At 46.1% G+C, this 23,123-nt stretch overlaps 1 protein-coding gene across 1 annotated transcript; it reads right to left on the reverse strand.

Annotated features, from left to right (window-relative positions):
• Positions 1-1,585: 1,585 nt before the first annotated feature.
• Positions 1,586-20,308, reverse strand: LOC146179416 (sodium-dependent proline transporter-like). Its single transcript, XM_084579881.1, has 14 exons — positions 20,106-20,308; positions 19,263-19,394; positions 18,852-19,021; positions 17,707-17,891; positions 17,248-17,380; positions 15,267-15,401; positions 12,482-12,585; positions 11,554-11,678; positions 10,482-10,594; positions 9,022-9,150; positions 6,199-6,298; positions 4,804-4,904; positions 3,527-3,682; positions 1,586-2,320 (listed from the first exon to the last, which is right to left on the reverse strand). Exons 1-14 carry the CDS (start codon positions 20,230-20,232, stop codon positions 2,018-2,020), a joined length of 2,013 nt encoding a protein of 670 aa, XP_084436007.1. The 5' UTR covers positions 20,233-20,308; the 3' UTR covers positions 1,586-2,017.
• Between the last annotated feature and the right edge of the window lie 2,815 nt (positions 20,309-23,123).

Raw genomic sequence — 23,123 nt, forward strand, 5'->3', positions numbered from 1 at the left:
CCGTAATCGCTTTAGCCATCGCTACAATAGATGCGGACATAATTGTCAGCGATTCAAAAACTGCCACACGTAACTTCTCGCGTGACAGAATATCAAATACTGCCAGAAAAATCCTCGCGGATATCAGACTGGACAGAGAGATAGAACTCGTATGGACACCTGCCCACTTAGGGAACCGAGGCAATGAGGCTGCTCATAAACACGCTCGAGGTTTTGTCAGTCGAGCGGCGACCTAATTCCGAGTAACTTGAAATGGAAGGATTGCTCACATACAGCGACCTTACACAACACTTGAAACTCTCTAGGAGAGTATACCCACCACCACACAAATCACTAACAAGACAAACTCCTTCCCCAACCCTGCGGTTTAAGCACATATTTCCGTACAGCATAAGCTCATCCTGCACTAGGTGCGAAGAGAAAGCAGATTTTAATCATATCCTATGGGATTGCTATGGGATTGAGGGCATGTAGTGCGAAGAGAGGATAACCGATGGTCGCTGAGAGTAACAAACTGGATTCCAAGGGAAGGAAAGCGTAGCAGGGGGCGGCAGAAAGTTAGGTGGGCGGATGAGATTAAGAAGTTCGCAGGGGTCAAATGGATGCAGCTAGCACAGGACCGGGTTAAGTGGAGAAATATGGGAGAGGCCTTCGCCCTGCAGTGGGTATAATTGGGCTGATGATGATGATGTTGATGGGATTGCTCAGAGGATCCGCCTCCCAAGGCTATCATAAAAGCTCCCTCACTTGAATCCTGGGAGGAAGTGCTGCGTAACGCGAGCCCCAATATACAACTGGGCACCGTAAACCGCGCTGAAGAAGTCGCCGCAAGCCACCAGCTAGCGGCCACTTGGCTCTTCCACTAAGACCTAGTAACATTATTCCCAACAATAGTTTTTTCTCTCTCCCTGATATCACACAGGACACGGGCGCCTTGCTTTTCGTCTCCATCAAAAAGCGACCGCCGCGGCTGGGATATCCGTGTGCTGTGTGATGTTAGTGCACGTAAAAGTGATCGAAATTTTCAGTCCTCCACTATGGTGTCTCTCATAACTTGAGTCGCTATGGAGCGACCGACCGACCTTCTCACTAGATCACCTCTACGGCAAACTTTAACAGGACATTCAACGCTCACTGCTATGGACGAGGGTGGCGGTGGCGAACACTCTCAAGAGTAGGTAACACGCAACATAAATACCTATGAGGGTCGAAGATGAAACAGCCGTAGACGTAGCTTAGTTGTACGGCACTGGAGGAGAAATTTGGAGGTCGTGGGTATTGTTGCTTTTCTTTTATTCTGTAGTGAATCACCTCCACTTCTAATGTTTTACATTAATAAAAAAGCATCCTCTATGCTTTTTTGTGTGTCAGGGATTGTTAGCTCCTTTCTTATGTACAACAGTTTGCAGGAAACACGTCGTATTGGCTTCCTAAATGCGCTTCAGTCTGAGAAAGGATCAGTTAAATCATGGTACGTTGTGGAATGTAAACACCTCAAGCCATCATATTTACAAAAACGCGTTGAACCTTTTTTTACACTGTATAATTAAAATACTTTGGGCAGTCATAATCACGGCTCAATTGAATTCTAATTTGGCAAACAACACGTCAGAGTCATCAAACACATCTTCATTGGAAAATGAAGGGTGAGTGTCACATACTGAAGACTCATTTGTACTCCAGGGTGGCAAGACATCAAAGTGATCAAACATCATCATTTGAAATTGATGGCTGGCCGACACATTAACGATTAATGCTTAGAAATAAAGCTCTCAATATACTTCCTGTCGTTGTGACGTTTTCTTTACAGTATGACCTAGCATTCACTCCACGGAATTCCTCGTATACCTTGAGCATGCAGTATTTGGGCGGCCAACCACATTCTTGTGCATTTTATGCGTTATTAGACGGGAAGAGCTCATTCCCTTCTCCAGCCAGCTCTTTAATCGCCAATTTTATCCGAAGTTACATGTATATACACCTTGCATATAGCGTTGGTCTTAGAAGCACAGTAATTTCATGGGGTCAGAGGGTTAGGCTTTTCGCCCGCGCCTGCCTCCGGAACTAAAACTGTAGCCGGAGCTGGAGCTGTAGCTGGAGCTGGAGCTAGAGCTGGAGCCGGAGCCGGAGCCCCTGCAGCATCCACTGCTTCGGCTTTGGCCGCAACCTGAGGGGCGCCAGCCGGTCCGTGCAGCGCGTCAAGCTCTTCTGGAGGCACCGACGGGTGCCCGTGCAAGGCAAGGAATTTCTCATATGCGTGCCGAGTGAGGGGATCCTTGGGGCCCCACGTCAGCGAGGGCTGCAACGCTTTGGCCAGGCTCTACGGCATGACAGAAACAAAAAAGAAAAAGAATGGTTTGCAAATCTGAACTCTAGATGCAACAGCTGCAGAAAAGTAGTACGACCATCGGTTGCACCCACCGCGATTGTTGGTAAGAGTAGTACGGCCATCGGTTGCACCCACCGCGATTGTTAGTCCTATACTCTACCATTTCCGGCTCTTCAGCTGTCCATTCAATATAAATTTATTTGTCCACAAACCCACATTTTAGGTTTTTAATCAGAGTGGGAAGAAAACAAAGCATGCAGAATACAATGGCAACATCGTAACAACGCAGATAACGTGTTGCCCCTCATTCTTCGAGTCCGTAGGAGCTGAAGACAGCGGGATTAACGTAGTAAGGCACCTTTCCTCTGATTGCGTCCTTCTGGCAGGTAGGTACGTAGAGGATAACGCTAATGTTATGCACACGTATATCATCGAGTCCATCTCATTTTTTGTCTCTACCGTCCATACCTTCCTCTTCTTTCAAGATGACTAGTATAATTTGCATGTCCTACCTGCACCGTCATGTGTACTGTTCAAGCTGATGTGGCGGTGTGTATTCCATATACAGCTGATCCTTATGAAGACATGGACGATCTTTACTGTTATCTAAGTGAGTATGTACCTGAATCACCTGTATGCTCTCTGCTCAGGAGTTCTGCTGCGCAGACACAAAATGCATGCATATTAAAGCGAGTGCTCCCTTAATGGCTCATGTTGTCGTGGACAAAATGTGTCCCGCTTTTTCGCCGGCTCTGATTAGCTAAGGCGGAATGACGTCATAGAGGTCTCGACCAATCACAGAGCACCACCACAGTATGCGCAAATGCGTGCCTTATATAGCCATATGCCAATCAATGATCAATCACTAACTGATAATTAATTATTTACTAATTAATCATATAATTACTGCTTTGTGACTAATTAGGCAAGTCATTACCCTAATTATACCTAAATCAGTTGTTAATTAATTAATGTTTTACTACTATCTAAATAATTGATTAATTACTCATCAGTGCCCGTTGCATAGCATGATGCGGCACTCAGGATTTTGCCTTTCACTAATTTAGCCGCTAAAGTCCATCGTAATTTTTTTACATGCAGAGGCGCAACAATGGGGGCTAAATTTCACAGCTTTGTGAGACTTGTTGGGCACAGTGGTCTGCTATGGTTCGGGAAGCGAAAGTCGAGTGCACTCACCAGGCGGCACACAAGCAGGTGTCGGATGGCGATCGCGACGCCCGCAGTGACGGGGCCCAGAACGAGAAGGATAGATAAGTACTGCGCCCACTGTGGGTACACGTAGTCACCGAATGAGGCAGGCTTGTACGTAAACAACTGCGAGGTGAGGATTAGCTGCGCAGAGGAGAAGGGAAGAGCGCCGGGAGGTAATTTGCCCTCGCCGGCAATAAAATGCGGGACAACTAAGGAGGAAACACTAAGACAAGGGACTGAGAAGCCTTGTTTCTTAAAGAGAGGGTTAAACATTCTTTCGGGCTTAACGAAATTCAAGAATTATAAAGTACGAAGCTTGCATGTAAAAGAGGACAAGTTTTCTTGCATTAACATTTACGCGTTTACATAGTAGATAATCAAAGGGAAGCAACATTCATGCTTTTCCCTCAGAGGAAATTGCGTAAAAGCTCAGTCATGACGTCATTTGCAATGATATTTCAAATTTACGCTGCTTTCGTTCAAGCCTTGCGGTGCCTGTTGCCAAACGACACTCCGTAGGCTGCGTTGTGAATGCATTGCAACCGTACAGGACGTCACAAAACTAAAAATAATCGTCCTTCAAATTTAGGTCGGCCTTCGGGCGAATAAATACGGTGGCTGAGAAGAGTGTGCACTGGGAATCGCTCGTGTTGAATGGAAAGGTAGTCAACTTTAAACCTTTCTGTCGAGTGTTTTGCACCGGCGACAATATTAGTAAGCCCACATACACCAGCACTTTACGCAAAGGTACGAAGCGCCCAGATACGACATCTTTAGAGACACCTTTTTTACTCTCTTTCCAACGTAGTGATGACTTACAGTAACGTACGCACGAGTGAAACAAATCACAGTAGGCGATTAAGACTCGCTTCGCTCAATGCAATTCAGCTTTTCCTGTAAAGAGTGCACCGCCACACAATGCGCAATACTGCGGCAAAGCCAACATAACTCGACGGGATATGTGAACGTGAGTCCAGTTTGTACGAAGAGTTCTGGTTCGATTGCTGATGAAAAGACCGATCGATCAATTCACTCATTCACTCACTCACTCAATCAATCAATAATTCACTCGAATGATCGATTGCTCGATCGATCAGAGAAGGTGGCAGCAGAAAGAAGGTGCTTAGACGCAGGCCTCCTCCAGCAAAATAGATGGCTCACATCATTCATTCATTCATTCATTCATTCATTCATTCATTCATTCATTCATTCATTCATTCATTCATTCATTCATTCATTCATTCATTCATTCATTCACTTACGCTTAATATAATAGGACAGACGAACTGCCAGCAGATCTTTACAACAGTGCCGGGAACACGACCAAGCATGAACTCTATGTCGACAGCCAGGCGTCCCACACCTGAGAAAATGAGAATCAATAACAGGCACTGTCATCTAGACGCTACAGTCAGAGGTATTTGATTGCGACGCTCACGCAAAGTGTGAGCATCGCAATATGCCGCGCATCAAGCGAGTGTGAAGCGAAAGCTTATCGCCGTCGTATTTCAGACCTTGCGCATTCGTCTATTCTTCATTCCGTTACGTTTGATTAGTCGAAGCACCTCAGGGTCACTAAACGTATCCTTTGACTTTAAAGCGCACTCGCCAACAGGGCCGCATTCTCTATCTTTGCGCAATCGAAGCTTGTTATGGGGCGTTGCTGTGCTCGCTTCTCATCTAGGATGTCTCAATGGCCAGCGCCTCTTGAGGCGAGAGCATCGAGGCACCCTACTCTCATCAGAATGCGCGCGATTTCGCGTTGAAATTGCTTCGTTCGATGGCAACGCAACGATAAGGGCGACGTTTCGAGCTATTTTAATAACACTCATGAAATTTACGCAGTACAAAAGAAGAGTGTATATACCCAGTGCAAAATGCATACTCACCGAACAGAGCCAGAGACGTTACAAGGCCAAGGGTAAAGCTATGAGAGCTTTCAAAATTTCCCTAGAGCTGTGCTCGAAGCTCGCGCTTTCACAGGCATTTCTTCCCGCTTTCTTTTGAAGCGAAAGCTTTACTACGCCATGTAAAGCCGAAGACGCTGTGTGGAGCCAGAGCCGCTACTGCGCATGCGCCGTAACCATGGCAACCAGCTGCGCCGGTTCACAGGTGTTCCGCCGCTACGCTCGCTGCAGAGAGGAGGAGGAGGGTAGCGGCATCCCAGCAGATACGCGCGCCAGCACGGAGAGAAGGGTAGTTTTCGCAATGCGCATGCGCGCGCCGCCGTGGAGAGCTGAGCGAGTGGAGCAGGAAAGCGTCTCCCGGCATCGCATGTGCAGGGCGGGAAAGTGGATTCTGCCTACAACGGAGTAATTTCGACTACCTGGGGATCTTAAACGTGCACTCACATCGCACAGCACACGGACGCCTCTCCATTTCGCCTCCATCGAAACGCACATGCTGGTCGGCTTCGCAGCCTGGTATTCTGGTTCCGCAGTTGCTTTCATTACACATTCGGTTCAGCAGCGCTGAATCTAATTTTTTTTTCTACCTTTCCGACCGACGCAAGGCCTCTCCCACCAACTAAGACGATGAATTTCTCGCGTCAAAGACTCATACGATTTTTAAACTGCAAACCAGTGTATGTGTGCCAAGAAATCGTCGTCTAGTGTGGACACGGGTTTCCGGTGACGCGGAGTCGTTGACGCACGTACCGTAGATGAGCGACAGAGAAATAGACTCGAACACCGCTATTACGAAGAGCATCTGGCCCCCGATGTATGTGTCCAGCAGGTTCAAGATGTACATGCCTCCCTGCGCATATAAACAAAAGAACGGACCAGACAATGAAGGCATAGAAATATAAAGGCTTATTATAAGACCATTCAAGAAACACGCAAGTAGCCGTTTTCTGTTAAGTCCAATTCGATGTAAGGTACTACAGTCGATCCTCGATATATCAAACCTGAAGGGAATCGCGGAATAGTTTGACATATCGGTAATTCGATATAAAAAAGCATGTCCACAGATGAGGTCTTTATTTTGTAGACTATAAGCGTCAATATGGAGTAACCACACTAGCGGCACTCTTCTGCAGCGATTTGATGCTCGCCGCCATATTGGTAACGATCGTTTGCGGCGGGTGAGGTCACCCGTGACGCGCACACCCGCGCGCCAAGCGTCACATAGCGCCGGATGTACAAAAAAAAAAGAAAAAAAAAAGTCGCACACTCAGCGCAACCTCCATGTACCGCTCCGAAGACGCAGGTGAGTGTTGCGAATTTCGGTAAGGGGAGGTCGAAGCATTGCAGGTCGCGCTGCTCGCACCTCGCGTTTCGCGTTGCGTTGCACAAGTGCCGTTGGGAGTGTGGTACATCTAAGCTGTGCGTTGAAGGTGGGTTTGATAAACACGAACACCACTTCTATACCATTGCATGAGATTTCCAAGGGTATATTCTTAGAGTTCGATACAGGTGATAATTGGATATATCCGGTTCCCATCTCCAGGGTCGACTGTAGAGCCTGCAACACAGCTCGTACAGCAATTACCGCAAACGTCGCGTGATAATGAATTGTATTGCTAACATTCAAACGAATACGGTCCGCGGCAATAAATTTCGTACAAGGTATCCTAAGGACCATTCCTCTACAGCTTGGCGGTATCTAAAACCACTGTTAAAAGAAAAGTTATACCTCCTTTGAGAGGTTCCAGAACCCGACCAGAAATTTTGAAACTTTACCAACTTTCAATAAGTAACGCGTCAGCCGAAATTTTAAATTTCGATGCGCCAAGTATGAAACAAAATAGCCTTTTCTCGAAGAACAGAAGATGTCATTGACGTCAAACCTTCCTGTCAGCTCTGGGTAGCCGATCATTTTGCCTCATTGGGGTATTAAATAGCTTTGATTATAATATGCAAGGCGTAGACTTCCCCCCAGGCAGCGTAATTTATCTTTGGAGGAAGTGCATATCAATGTATGAAATAGCAATGCCATGTATTACACATGCCAGAATGCAATGGCGGACATTTTGTTCGTGCATGTAGCTAACATTAAAACTACTTGGCTGTGCTTGTTGAGGCTGTCGAAAACGTTTAAATAAGATGATGGCAGTGCAGCAGGCTATGGAGTGGGAATTGAGAGAAGTAATTAAGAAATACGAAGCTCAGAGGTCAAGGTTCAAACGCTAGTTTAGTTATTGCTGTTATAAGAAAATTGACAGATCGTTTGACTTTGCCAACCTAAGTGGTATCACGCGAAAGCGTCCAAATATCAACTGCCCATCCACATTTAGGGATTTTTCGGTCTAGTTTGATGGTGGGCCCCCAAATTTTCAGGGGCGGGCCAAGTCTATTTTGGGGGTGGGCCAAGTCGGTTTTGGAACGTGGATAAACTCGATTCTCGAACTGCGCAAAATGTTAGGGGTGGTCAAACCGAATTTCCGGGATGGGCCAAGTCCATCAGTCAAACCTTCTCTCACCTTTAACGCACCTTAAAAGGTCAGTGCGATAGCGGCGTGCTTTCATCCATTGCCCACGGATGGACTTTGATGAAGACGACTACATGCAACGCGCAGCACGAAAGAGCGGCACCAAAACGCACTGGGTGATTGGTTGCAGCGATAATACAAGGTTCCCTACTCGCTCCCTTGGAGAAATTTCTGGGTTCGCATCCGCTCCATTGTAGACCTTTTTTCGTTCCGACGGGCTTTTCTTTTTCGCTCTATGAGCTCGGCAGAGGCTTCACGCAAGGTTGGTAGTCGGGTTCGATCGAGTTAAGCAGTGCTTTTGTCCCGATAAAATAAATAGGTACGGGCAGGACGTGCAATGCGAAGGCAAGATAACCAGTCGGCGCTCAGAGCAACGGACTGAATTCCACGGGAAGACACTCGTAGCAGGAAGCAGCAGATCAGGAACTGCAGGGATAAGGTAGCCGCAGTTAGCGCATATGATAACATGTCATGATGGATAAACAGCGCTACAGACTAGGACGGAGGTCAAGAACAAACAGGACGGGCGTTGACTTTTACTCGCAACTGAAGTTTATTGAAAAAAATACAGTATAAATATCCCAGCCAAGCAGCACCAAACCACACATTAAACAAAAACCAAATCATGATGACCCCACACACACACCACGTTCAAGAAACCCAACCTCATTATCTGTTAAAGCGATCGACGGTTCACTAACACTTGTTCTTGACCTCCGTCCTCGTCTGTAGCACAGTTTATTCATCATGTCACCGTACCAACTCGCCTGGATGTTTCTTCTATTACATGATAACATGATTTGGAGAGGCGTGAGAGAAGTTTCTGCTCCGCCGTTGGCATAGTCAGGCTGACCATAATGACGACCACGATTGCAGATACTAGTTAGCCCGTCTTTAACAAAGCCGAAAAATTTATGTTCCTCTAACCTATTTTTTCGAACATTCGCCCAAAAGTTACATTTTACGAGCAACCCTTTCTCATCTAAGACCTGATGATCACTATTCAAGCGCAGTGCAAACTCGTAAATGAACGTCCCGGTGCACCAACCCTGGTGGTCATGGGAATCCCCATCAGGAATCCCACGGCGCAGACGCAGAAGCCCAAGGCTGTGACGTGCTGCTGGCAGACAGGAAAAGCGTCCTTCAATGGAGTCAGAACGCCTTCAACCAGGCCAAACTGTAGCAACATTAAAAAAAGAAAAAGAAAGAAGAAAATTAGGTCACGACATGCCTTATGCATTGCATTATGCATATATGTGCACGATGCATACGAAGTGCATTATGTACTGTACTCACCTGATCTGATCATACGCACTCTTTTCCGAGCTAGTGAACAGCGTTTAGTAACCCTAGTCGGTACACATTCAAAGAAACGATGATAAGACAGTTCGTAGACATAGGACCCGAAAAAAAATTCACAGCAACCTCGGTTGCTATAAGACAAAGGAAAAAACAATGCTGCTTGAATTATGTCGGTTCTTTTCGTGTTCTGTGCCAAAAGGAGTTCAGTGACGTCGCAGAAAGCCGCGTATTGGTGACGTCATAGGAAGAAGGCTGGAACTACAACTGAAGTTCGGCATTCATTTCTGGACTTTCAACCCCCTCAGCATCTATTCGTCGCTTTTGAAAGTTACTCCTTCACACTTGTTTTCCTTCGGAATCATGTGTCTTTCACGTATAAACTGGTTTCTACGAATCGTCGCTTACCGACGCGAATTGCCTCCGCTTGTTGCAGGCCGCAGGATAGCAAGAATTAGCATAACGCGATTCACGGCTGCTACCGCGATCCGCTTCCGCTCGCCGTCTGTGCGCAAGCCCCTGACTTTCCCTACGCGGCGGGCGCATGCGCAGCTGGCCGATAATCGGGGCTGTCTGGCGCCGCGATCTGCGCAGTGGATCTCGGCGGAAGCGGATCGCTGGAACTGCCAAGGATCGCACTGTACCAAATCTCACTCATTTGTGTTTCATCAGAACACGTTCTGCTACCGTATCCGCTTGTGCATGACACCTTCTGTCAAGGGCAGTTATCTGCATTTCGAAAACTAATCTTCGCAGCTGATCACACGCCACATACTGGGCCTTGTTAGTGTCTAGGAAGTTTTAGCACAGCCTGAACCGTAATTTGCTGTCACGATCTACTTCCGAGAAGCGCCATACATGCAAGCATGTGTATTTTAGTGAGGAACCACTTGTGCATACGCGGTTCCGCGAGACGCCAACTGATCATGCTGTCACGATCTACTCCCGAGAAGCGCCATACATGTACGCATGTGTATTTTAGTGAGGAACCGCTTATGCGTACGCGGTTCCGCGAGACGCCAAGAGCGCATGCGCAGATGGTCACTGCGTCATGTGCGGATGCAGGACTGTTACTGCGTAGCCGCAATGGGGTGATATCTGAAACAGCTAGACTGCGATATACTAAATGCTCTGTATTGGCTCGCAGTTGCTGCTCTGTGCTCTATGACATCCGCCAACGTCCGCTCTCGCGTACATTGAAAAACGCACCTCGGAGTCTACGGCCAGGAAGAAGAGCATGACGAAGAAGGCGATAGCCCAAAAGTGCGAGAACGAGATGAGGGTCACAGCTTCCGGGTACGTGATGAAGGCCAGGGCGAAGCCTATGACACGAGAAAACGTGAGAACCGCTTTGAAATCTACCAGACAGCTTGAGGAAACTTCATTAACAGATAATTGGAAAGAAATATAACCTCGAGAATGTCGCGTATTCAATTACAACGAACCCGACGCAGTGGATGATTGATTTAGCATTCGGCTGCTGCTTCCAAACTCAAGGTTCGATCCCGGCCGCGGAGGCCGTATTTCGACGTTATGCTTAATGCATATACATCAATGTGCATGTGTGATTTGTTGTAATGTGCAAACTCACATTAACGAACGATGGTTAACGGGGGTCTAAACTAACCTAGAGCCACTTTAATACAGCATCGATCCCCAAACCAATATGTTGATCCGGGACGGTAAGCATACTAACTGAAAAATTTTAATTGCAATATAATTAACCAATTTTGGGGAACCGCCCGCTGAACGATCAAAGGGGTCGGGCAGGGACCCGCCACAAAATCATACTTGATGGAAACAGCAACACCGAGATGCCGCGACCTATCCAGCAAATACCCGAAGTATCCTGAAAATGACATATTTCGAAGATGCACATTACGCTTGAAGTTGCAAAAAAAAAAAAAAGGAAAGAATATTTACATTAAAAATGGCGGACAATGTGCTCCCCGCTCACGTTTCGCCAAATGTTATTTATTACGTTCGTTATACGGCATAAAAGCTTAGCTTATTTGCGGCATGAACGATGCTGAATGCACCTTCAGATAATCCTGCAAGTTTGATTTCTACAAAAATGTGCACACTGTCATGTCAATGGGTCTCAGATTCCTACGCGAGTCCTATCGCAGCTCTGACATGTTTTTTTCCGGAAGATTCGAGTGCGAACGAGTAAATGGTGTCAATCGAGAATTTTCGTCTAATGCTCTGTGATTTTTTATATATATATATAATGTTGTCTCCAATATACACGTTGACACTGGAGCGTGGGCAAGAGACGCACCTCCCGAGGCGACCTGTGACACCTCTTCCCCGAGGGTGTACGCCATGTTGCCCAGCACGGAGAATACCACGATGCCGGCCACGAAGCTCACCAGCAGGTCTGCCAGGGCGATCACATAGACATCACTGGGAGAAATTTATGAATACGCTGGATCTTACTGCAGCCAAATGGTATTAATGAGTGAATGAACTCGCAATAATTCGCTCACCTATTGTCCCAGTCACTGAGAGACTCACTCACTCACTCACTCACTCACTCACTCACTCACTCACTCACTCACTCACTCACTCACTCACTCACTCACTCACTCACTCACTCACTCACTCGCTCACTTGCTCACTCACTCTCGTTGAATCCCTCATTCACTGTCGGTTTTCATACCTATCGATACTCGCCACCTTCATACGGTGCCATATGGTGTGGGTCATGTTGATAGGCAATGAGGCACAGCCTTGGGGGTCACTTGTTCACTCGGGGACAGAGAACGAACCTGGTAGCTTTATTTTGTTATGAATGAATGAATGAATGAATGAATGAATGAATGAATGAATGAACTGGCAGCAATAATCATCTCACCTACTGTCCCAGTCACTGATAGACTTTCACTGACTCCCTCCCTCTCTCCCTCACTAACTAACTAACTAACTAACTAACTAACTAACTAACTAACTAACTAACTAACTAACTAACTAACTAACTAACTAACTAACCAACTAACTAACTATAACTAACTCACCAGCTAACTCTCTCTCTCTCTCTCTTTCTCTCTCTCACTCACTATCTGTTTTCACAACTACCGATACTTGACACTTTCACGCTACCATATGGTGTGGGTCACGTTTATGAGAAATGAGGCACATATTTTGGCGTCACTTGTTCACTCAGGAACAGGGAACGAACCATGGTGGCTTTTTTCTCTCAGGTTCACCTGTAGAGCGTATTCCTAAAGTCGTTGTAGCTGCCAATGCAGATGATCACGCCTTGGCTCACGCTGAGGGAGAAGAACACCTGCTGGGCCGCCTTCTGCCACACCTGCGAAAGGGGGCATTACGAAGAGGAGGAGATACGATGTGTTATTCAAGCAAAACAGCTCGTACAAAAACTGCTGTAATAACGCTGGGAGCCCCGAGCTGCTATGACTGAGATGCTCTCGTGTATGTTTCAATGCTATATTTATACACAGAACCACATATACAGTGTGCGCCTGTGGTGTGTTTCTTCTCATGTGATTGTGTTTGTTGCGCCACATTTCTGGGTACATATACAGCGAACGCTACATATGACCATGTACACGTTATGTTATTACATATACATGGATATCCTTTCATTACCAGGGTGATGTTTATAATTTTTGCGAAAAGAAAAAAAAATAAATTGATGCCATGCAGTACAACTCGAGGTATAATTAAGCTTAACAGTATAAAGCGACAAGTTACAGAGTCTTTCATCCGTCTGAGGGATCCACGGCGGACCTTCGACAAATATCGGGCCACTAAGGGACACATATTAGCAACATTCCTAATTAGCTCTCGTAATTACCAAACCACTACGAATAGCAGATAACGTGATGTGGCACACTCACAAGGCCTCTTAAGAATCAAGCCAAAAGAATGTGTCTCGATGGCAAAGGAGTAGCGTGTCTACCTCAGAATCTGAGAGCAAGGGGTCAGATTAAACCGTCGGACTACCGAATTTTATTTAAAGCATAATTAATTTACTTCATATTTTTGTGGTGTGGTGACGTTCAGACATATTACAAACTGATGATTGCAATTTACTATTAGTCACTCGTAATAGTGCAGCTCCACGGGTGACATCACCCCTTCTCGACCGATCAGGATATTCCTGACACGCCATCAATGTCTACACACTTTACGCCAAATGGGACCTTTAGCGCTTTCCCGTTACTATTTGTTTTGTAATATATATAACCAAAATTAATTAATCAGTGGACATCAACAAGGAATTAATTGGTATTTAGAAATTAGCGATTAATTATTTATTATTCATTAATTTATTCATCTGATGTTATTTAGCCATGAGTACTTAATTAGTAATTAGACGTTAGTAATTAGACATTATTAATTAAAAATTAGTAATCAGTAATTCATAATTCGTTATTAGTCATTGATTAGTAATTGATCATTGATTGCCATTAGGCGATATAAAGCACGCACTCGCACATACTGTGGTGGTGCTCTGTGATTGGTCGAGACCTCCATGACGTCATCCTGTCTCGACCAATTAGAGCCGCTGCAAAAGCGTGGCACTTTTGCTGACGACAACGATGAGGCAATAAAGGCTTTCGCCTTAATATATGGAAACCGACTTCATATTGAGGAATTCACGTAAGCACTGCACTAATTAACGCATAAGGTCTTGCCCCTGGGTTGACCAGCTGAAAAACTAGCAGACCGTTACCATACTAAGTAATACAAAATTTAAGTGCAGATTTTCAGTCACTGTAACTTTTCGAGATGCTGAGGTAAATAATTTTAGCGAGACCTGTTAACATGTACACAGTTCCACACTACTCTTCAGTTTCCCGCACGGAATCATACTTTTAAATGAACACCTTGTGATTAGAGAAGTGGCAGGAGATGTTTTCTGGGCGACCTACTCTCCCGATGCCACCTTTTGCAACACGTCCATTTGATTGCATCGATAATAACCACGTTGGCACGAGCTTTAGCTTCTGCAGAACCGAGCCAATCGCTGCAGACACCCGATCATAGCCAAGACCTCGTCTCGAACGGCGCGTGGGCGATGTAAGCGCCTCTCTTGCTATCACATTTCACTGTGGCATGCTGAGACAGAGTGCGACCCCCCTCCCTTGCATACACCGTACCCACCCCCTCCTCCTCCATTTCCAACCTTTCGCTTTCCGCCTTCAGTTGCTGCCCTCTTCATTCTCCAGTGGCAGCCTTCCCGCGTATCTTTCATTTTGACCCTCCTATTGTGCATTCATGTGCCCTCATGAACTTTTGACTGCGCGGTAGTCCTCCTTCAGCTTCTTGCAGCCCAACTTTCAGATTGCACTCTTCGGTCTTCCAAAGAACATCCTTCCTCCGCGGTAGACACTCTCCGACTTTTCTCCGAGCAAGTCATATTTTGGTTGCGCATATCTCCGCATACGCTACACCCTCAAAACCCCTAAGCTACTATCTGCCTCTCATCCTCTTTTCCTATTCATCATCATCATCAGCCTGATTATACCCACTGCAGAGCGAAGGCCTCTCCCATATTTCTCCAATTAACTCGGCTCTGTGCTAGCTGCATCCACTTGACCCCTGCGAACTTCTTAACCTCATCCGCCCACCTAACTTTCTGCCGCCCCCTGCTACGCTTTCCTCCCCTTGGAATCCAGTTTGTTACCCTCAGCGACCATCGGTTATCCTCTCTTCGCACTACATGTCCTGCCCATGTCTATTTCTTTCTATTCACTCTCCTCTAAATGTGGGGAGAGGATTTTTACTTCCTCTCTGCCACGTGCTAGCCGTGGCAGGTGACCAGTTACTCCAACTACCACGCCGACAACGCGCAGACTAGGAACTAGGAATGGGTACCTGAAATTATTTCACTTTGGTCACTTGACTGACTGCTTCATGGGGATTAGCGTAGGGATTAGCATAGCTGATGTTATCAGGCTTTTGGACGCGTTACAAACTCCGCATACGGAACACGGAGTGGTATTTACGCCGGCCAGTACACACCTCAAAGTCTAAGATCTTGGCCCAGTCGGGCAGGAAGTAGAACTCCAGGCCCATCCAGGCGCCGGGCAGCGTCACACCCCGGATGAGGAAGGCGCCCAGGATGAAAAACGGCACCGTGGCCGACACCAGCACTACCTGCGTAGGTACGGTTGCCACTGCTGAACGATGCCAGGTGTGTGTGTTACGCAATCAAGATGGAAGGATCATAGAACGTTGAAAGCATGCGAAGTCGTTTTTTTTTTCTTCACTACTTTGCTCTCAGCTACTCATTTTAATATGGACAAAATGTCTATTCGGATATACGAGGGCGTGTAGCGACAATTTAAAATACTGAAAGCAGTGTTAATACTTCTTAACAACAGAAAAAAGGATCCAAGTAGTAAAAAAAAAAATAACTCAGATTGTGCACACAGACAGTAAGTAGAAGATGTCGCGACTGAAGGAAGAAGGAAAAGGCACGAGCCTGTCAACTGTTTCTGGCTTAGCAGTCGCCACTACCTCGTGAGAACAGAGGAAAGTTGAAAAGAATGCGGGAAGATAGACACAAGGAAGGAAGACGCGCGTCACAGCAGCCGTTGTCTGCCACCGAAGCGGCGCCGAATATGACAACGGCAGGAACCCCCACAACAAGGGGCGAAGGAACCTGGGATCTCAATCCCAGAGAACCAGGAGCAACCACACCGCCTCCCCCAAACTATGAGAACAATTTAAATGCACAGTTTTGGACTGAATGCAACGTAATAAGGTGCGTAAAGAATATAGGTGAAAGCTAGAAAAATCAATAGCCCATAGAATAATTTAAATTATCTTTATGTGTGCCTGTAGATGTGTCTTAATAGCACGTGAAAAGTTGTTGGGGTAAATATTTTGTCTAAAGAGTTGCTTGATTGACTTATTGTGCTAAGGGAAACGCCTACGACTTACGCGCATGCGTTCGACAGGCAGCCTCTTGCATTCAACAGCAACGATGTTTTTCGTAGCGTCGTGAGAAATGTCAGTTTTTTTTTTTTCTTTCTCGCAGCTATAGCATTCTTCACTAAGGATAACCTGATGATGACACGATGGATTAGGAGGGGCTGGAATTACCTTTTGTTCGATTATTCTTGTTTATATTTGCCCTAAAATGCGGACCATCTCAATACCACCCTTTTAAGTTCGCCTAAATTGCCACTAGCCCACTTACTGTTTATACCAGTTCCTGACAAAAGCCTTAATCTGTATGCCTTCGTTTCTAACAAGTCTCTCCGGGCGGTAATATTTAGTACAAAATAGTTCGTCTGTCGGACTTTTAATAGAGTCGGACTTTTAATGGCGTACAACTAAGCAAACAACCATATGAAGTACCGTGGTTACTGCACCCTGGAGAAAATTTCGAAACCAAGTGCGAACTCCAGTTAAGTTTGCAAAATTACGACAAGGCGTGCTTTTGTTGTAATCCGCAGTTTGTCATTCACTCGACCTAAACGCAGTACCTGTTTAATTCACTTATTCATTCCAGGTTGATTCAAAAATTCATGCACGTTGCCTCATACACTAGTCCATTGATTTTATTAGTTCATTACAGCATTTGCTTTCCAATTTGCAGGTCACCTCGACCCAGTGCTTAAGGTCTGGCTCCATCGGAGGGGGTCTTAGTGATTCTAGCACTGGTGGAAAGGGAAATAAAGCAGAAAAGAGAGAAAGCGGCTGATTGCCTGTTTTGCAAATCGTTTTGTACAAAGGGGAGAAATCATTATTTTTCTCCATCTCTGGTTTTCGAAAACGTGTTAGCGATTCTTATTAATACTCACTGCGAAACTGTCGAAACGATAGAGAAGAAATAGTCCTTATATTTTCAAACTCGGGGGGTAATATTACTGGGGGGGGAGGGGGGGTCCAGACTCCCCCCCCCCCCCTCCCCCCCCCCCACTCCCGAGACCCCCCTGACTTTAAGCCCTGTCTCGACCCCTCCACATTGATTGCTTCAGCTACCCGTACGCACCTTGCCGGACGACTTGATGCCTTTGAAGACGCACAGGAATATGCAGACCCAGGCAATGAAAAGGCAGACGAAGAGCTTTGTCTGGACCTCACCAAGCTCTTCGATGCCGCCGCTCAGGTTCACCACGTGCCTCCTGCGTCCGCAATTGTCAGTCACTACCCCTACCGTCATCTGAAGTAGCGTGTTTTTCATTCGAACGAATGCAGGTCAACTTCAACGACCGAATTCGCAGTTGAACTATAGGAATACCTAGACCCCACTTTCATGAAGAGAACATTATCGAGAAAGCCCGCAGAGTGGCGCAGATTAAAACAGTGTTCTTATTGACCAGCTGATGAATTCGAGATCTTTGCTCGGGCATGACTAATAACTAATGTAGCCGACACCGACGCGTAGGTATAGGCTCTCCGGTCCAGAGAGAGCCAGTCATAAACCTTGCAGACGAAATTTGCCGCTCACCAGAAGAACTGCTGCGTGGCCGGCTCTGTGCCATTGGTGCAGTTGACGACGGCCTCGGTGTAGATCTTGCGGGAGATCATGACAACTTGGTCACGTGACTTGACGGGCACGGCGTCCTCGTCGGAAGAGTTTCGGTGTTGGAACGTCTCGAAAAGTTCGTGCTCGACTCTACTGCATGGCAGACGCTGGAATCGAGTCGCACAGCCGCGTGCCCGCATATGGTATCCATCACTCATCCACTAATTCGATGACGTCACGTCTGATGAGCAGACGAAAATGAAGCCGGCGAACAAAAAGCGCATGCGCAGTAAGGAATTCCGTCAGTTTCACAGAATTCTATTTTCAGTTCATATATTTTCTTTTTCACGTGACGATTATGATAATAATAACATGTATAATTCATTGTCATTATCATCTTCTTCATACAAGACTAGCGCCACCACAAGCCGGTGTGACAAATGTGCGTCCAGTGGCTTGGTAAAATTGGTTGCGCAAGGAAGGGAACCTGGGGCCCAATCCTCGACAATTCGCCATTTTGTTAAAATTGTGACGTACGCGTGACGTGTGCAGTAGGACGGTGCCAGGTTACGTAAGCACACAATCAGGTTACGTATTCTGAAACACGTGACTGTTCTGAGAACCAATCATAGAAAACAAAATGGCGCCGAACGTCGGCCATGTGTGTCGAGAATAGGACCCCTGAGTTCCCGAATCAGACCACTCACACGTTCTCACCGCCGCCATACGTGCCAAGAACAAAAAAAAAAAAAACAAAACAAAAAAAAAAGTGGCTGAAGCTTCACTCTCAGTATTGTTTGTATTGGCCGCTAGAGCGTCTAGCTATCGCCCCCTGGTGGACGAAGACCTGGTTAGGCCTGTTCGACGCCAGCTGACCAGTGAACCTATCCCATGAAGCTTGCTAAAAGAACAGAGTGGCCATTTAGGGCAATTTATATACCATCAGACGCATGCAGACAGGCCTCGCAAATGATTGTCAGGCGTGCAGCAGCGCTTGTTCTGTACAACGACAACTGGCATTTTCGCGAATAGCACCGGACACCAAAGTTAAGGGTTGTAAAATGCACGCTCTCTGATCAAGTATATCATAGGGACAGGTTACAGACACGCTGTGGTACCATTGTTACCTGTGAGTCACCGCGCACGTAGCAGTTCTCGTCCGCCCAGGTGGGGTCGCAGAAAGACCAGGGCAGCACCTCGAAACACGAGTAGTAGGCGTACAGCAGCGCGTAGGCCAAGATCACATTGTAATAGATGCTAATGCCGAAGCACGCGTACGGCATGCAGAGACCCACGCCTGCACGCGCGAGATAATAGTAAGCCTAATTAATGGGCGAGGGAGATAATAAAAGGCCTCCTGTCTGGACTGTCGCTAACCAATTCCGCTGCCTTCACTACACACAAGAATTCAGCGAGAAATATGGCGACCTCCAGGGAATTCCCACTGGAAAGTTGCATACTTCTCCTGGCACCCTCGACGTCCAGTGTGCCCTACAGGTTAGGAAGTGCGGCATTACGCGAGACGAGCGTCCGCATACCTTGCGCCAGGGGCATAGACTCGAAGGCCTTCACGGAGCCGCTGCTGCTGAACTGCCCCATCACAAGCTCCATGTAGTACATGGGCCGCCCGATGGCAGCCACAATGGTGACGTACGGGATGAGGAAGGCCGCTGCGGAGTATGGACACACGAGGTGACGCGCGTTTGCGTAAGTATGCACACGTGACAAATGTACAAGCATTTAAAGAATATGCGTACTAGTACCATCGACGGAAAGGAGTTGATGCATATAGGCTGTGTTCGAGGGCAATCTGCTGAGGTGGAGTAATTTTAATAAAGGAAATACTTTTTTGGCATCAACATATGCAAACTACTCGGATTAGCTTATCTAGTAGCGAGCTGCCTTGGACAGGTGATGGTTCCCAGATCGGAGTTCCAAGCATTCTTGCATACACATAAAGGTTTCTTAAGATTTGAATGTAAAATGCCTCATATTATAAAATAATTCAAATGGATTTTAATTATCATGCCATGCAAGAAAAATATAATATCTGATAAGTACTAACAATTGGCATGAATATGTTAGTGATATGTTGCTTACACTTAATAATAATAATAATAATAATAATAATAATAATAATAATAATAATAATAATAATAATAATAATAATAATAATAATAATAATAATAATAATAATGCGTAACAGACTATGCTCGGATAATGACCGGCACTCGGTCATCACTGCCGTAAAGGCTGATATTCCCGATAATTTTTGCAAGGTCCTAATGATGTTAGTAAACTTTTGACAGAGTGATATAGATCGATTTATCGACGCTCCTATAGAGGCGCCAGCCTGATGCTCGGACTTTAGGTGCGCATACCTCCTCCGTTCTCGTAGACGACGTAGGGGAACCTCCAGATGTTCCCAAGGCCGACGGAGAGGCCGACGCAGGCGAGCACGAACTCTAGCTTGTTTCCCCAGCGCTCACGATTCGTTGTCGACCCCATCCGGACGAAGAGCGAGGACAGTCGTCACTATCGAATATTAATGATATCGATATGTGGTGGCGGCGCGTCACCTTGGCCCTCGAGCTCGAGCTGGAATTTTAATGCGTACGTGAGAATTGCAGTACGAATTCTGGCTAACGCTGGAGCTTCAGACGATAGCAATAGCTCTGGCAGCATAGGAAGATTAAAATGTAGGTGCTGAAAAGCAAAATGCAATAAAAACCTGAAGGTGAGAGTGATAGAAGGCTGAGCATTGCCCCACAAAATTTTACTCTTGAATTATGTAAAGACTCTACGACTCACACAGGCTCAACATTTACAGACAACTGTTCATGAAATAACGTCTGCCTGTCTAGCAACGTCGGTGTAGCACCGCGCAACGGTGAATGGCGAGCATGCCGTGACGTGTGTACATGACGCACTGCGACCTGCTTTTTTGACTGGTTCGAAAAGAGTAAACTCCCAGGTGACAGCAAAGTCTCGTGACACATACGTGACACATATACCTGAAACTCGTGTTACACAGCGTGTAACCACTATGTGAGCTCTTTTCAGTGCGTTCATCGGTTAACCGCATATCGCGAGTTTAATGCGGGGTAGTACAACCTACCAGATCGCCAGGTAACTTGGAGACAGGAAATTAGGATATCAGTTCATTTGTTGCGACCCAACAGGTTAGACCTCGTGAGTAACGTGTATGTTGCATACACAACACACCAGGTGCTTAACTGGCTTCAGCTGAAAAAACATCCCCAACCATCGTCAAAATAATTCGACTCGTAGTCGCGCTAAGAACCCGATTTCTTCAGGCAGCTAGGCTGTTTAGAAGAGCAGAAAGTTGGGCAAGTTAGCTGGCATTCATTACTGAAAAAAGTGCGAACTGGAAACAAGGACGGAAAAAGAACGACAAGGACAGGCGCTGTCCTTAGCGCGCTATTCTGTAGCGCCTGTCCTTGTCGTTCTTTCTCTGTCGTTGTTTCCAGTTCGCGCTTTTTTCAGCCATGAAGGTTAGGCTGTTGCTACAATGGCGAAATAATGGTCAGCTGGTATTCATTGGCTTGCAAAACCCCTCTGTTATATTACCGATTAACCAAATCGAGACGTGAATGGGACATGCCGTTACCCAGCTGCACGTACAAGACGTTATTAGCGCGAGAAATGCTCTAAACACAAAGCTAACGTGAGCCTGGTCTCGTGTAAGGCCAGGTAGGCAACCTAGTTGTCTTTATGTTCCGCGTGATATTCCGCGTCATCAGACATGCTTGATACATCGACTTCGTTTAAACGTGGCTTTCACGCGCAAATACTTACATTTAATTGGACAGCTGGACTCACCGGAATGTTTAACTTGTGGCATCCCAGAGACTGTGGACCATGTATTATTGGTGTGCCCAGAGTATGCGAACGAAAGAAATGTGCTAGCTGCTTCCTTGAAGCGTTTAGACAAGAGGCCTCTGTCGGAGGAACTGCTGCTGGGCGCTTGGCAGGACAAGGGGAAGGGCGTCCAGGCAGTGCGCGCTCTTTGCCGTTATTTGAGCGCCAGCGGACTTGATTCACGTTTGTAAAGCAAGCTGCTGTGTCTGTATATATATTTCATATGCCTTCTCCCACATCGTCACCCATCATGACCTTCTTTCTTCTCTCCTTCCCCTTCCCCAGTGCAGAGTAGCAGGCCAGATTTGAATTATTCGGGCCAACCTCTCTGCCTTTTCCTTTCAATAAATCCATCTATCTATCTATAGCGGCCCAGTCGAGCAAGGATCGCTACCGTACTTTGCAGGCAGCAATACAGGCTGGCCGACTTTGGCTGAAAATTCTCACAAGTAGAGAATAGAAAAGCGGCAACCACAGTCTAAAGGTGCAGATGAATTCCCGGCCTATTCGGCTGAAAAAATTGGGCGCTCACATTTAAGTCGGTGATACGAAGGCGGCAGGCTAAAGGAAGCACGCTTCACGTGATGGCAGTGACGGTACTCGACTTCCTTTTTTTCGCCTCTGTACACATTGTGTGCGCACGTACTCGCACTGGGTGACTGGCCAGGGTTAAGTGGAGGCACAAGAAATGAATACCTGGTCCGGGCTTAGGCTGCATAATATGTAAATTAGGAACCAAGTTAGTGAAAAAAATTTGAAAAAAAGAAATTTGAGTTGGTGGAAATAGTAATCAAGAAAAAAAAATAAATACAAATAAAACTTGTAAAATCAAGACAAGGAAAAGGTAACATACAAATCTTCAGGTTGCAGTATTATACCTACGAAGTAAATCACACACCGGCTTTAGGGCATGTCTTATGATGGTTGCACCAAAGGAAAGGAGGACGGGAATTGTAAGCAGCAGGCGAACAAAGGGTATTTCTCGACTCGCTGTCAGTGCTTCTAAACGTCGTTGTCATCAGCGCACGTGAACGACGCCGGGTGCAGGTAATGATAATTATGTATGGCGACAAAAATTAGACCACTAAATTGTCATTGCCATCAACGTGGAAGGCCAGTAGAGTCAATACATAATATGTATTGAGTGAATGAGTGAACGTCCTTTATTGAATAGGAAGGCTCATGGCCATGAGTATGATTTCTGCAGCGCAATGTACTTTGGCTCAGTCATTCATTCAGTTGTCATTATTGGCGCCAGAGGCAAATGTCTGAAGCCTGACCAATATATAGTTTCGTTTTCCTCTTCGCTACCATATTCTTCTTCGCAATACTGCAGTATATGAGGCCTCAGCAAAATTATTCAATTTGTGTTGTGTTCAAAATTATTACATTTTTATTTATATTCCAGTGTAATGCTGGATCGAAAGCCAATCTGAACAAAAAAAAAAAAAAACAGCGTTAAAAGAAACGGGGATATGATCACTGTAGTGGGAACCGAAAAAACGAGAAGATATGTT

The sequence above is a fragment of the Amblyomma maculatum genome, chromosome 9 (genome assembly GCF_055883805.1).
Source record: "Amblyomma maculatum isolate TAMU_Amacu chromosome 9, ASM5588380v1, whole genome shotgun sequence".
NCBI classification, from domain to species: Eukaryota; Metazoa; Arthropoda; class Arachnida; order Ixodida; family Ixodidae; genus Amblyomma; species Amblyomma maculatum.

Coding starts and splice junctions, on each gene's coding strand:
- LOC146179416 (XM_084579881.1), bottom strand. CDS start 20,232: ATGGGGTCGACAACGAATCGTGAGCGCTGGGGAAACAAGCTAGAGTTC. Junction 9,151..10,481: donor TCCTGGCCGTAGACTCCGAG/GTGCGTTTTTCA, acceptor ATGTTGCTACAG/TTTGGCCTGGTTGAAGGCGT. Junction 2,321..3,526: donor ACCTGCTTGTGTGCCGCCTG/GTGAGTGCACTC, acceptor GTCATGCCGTAG/AGCCTGGCCAAAGCGTTGCA.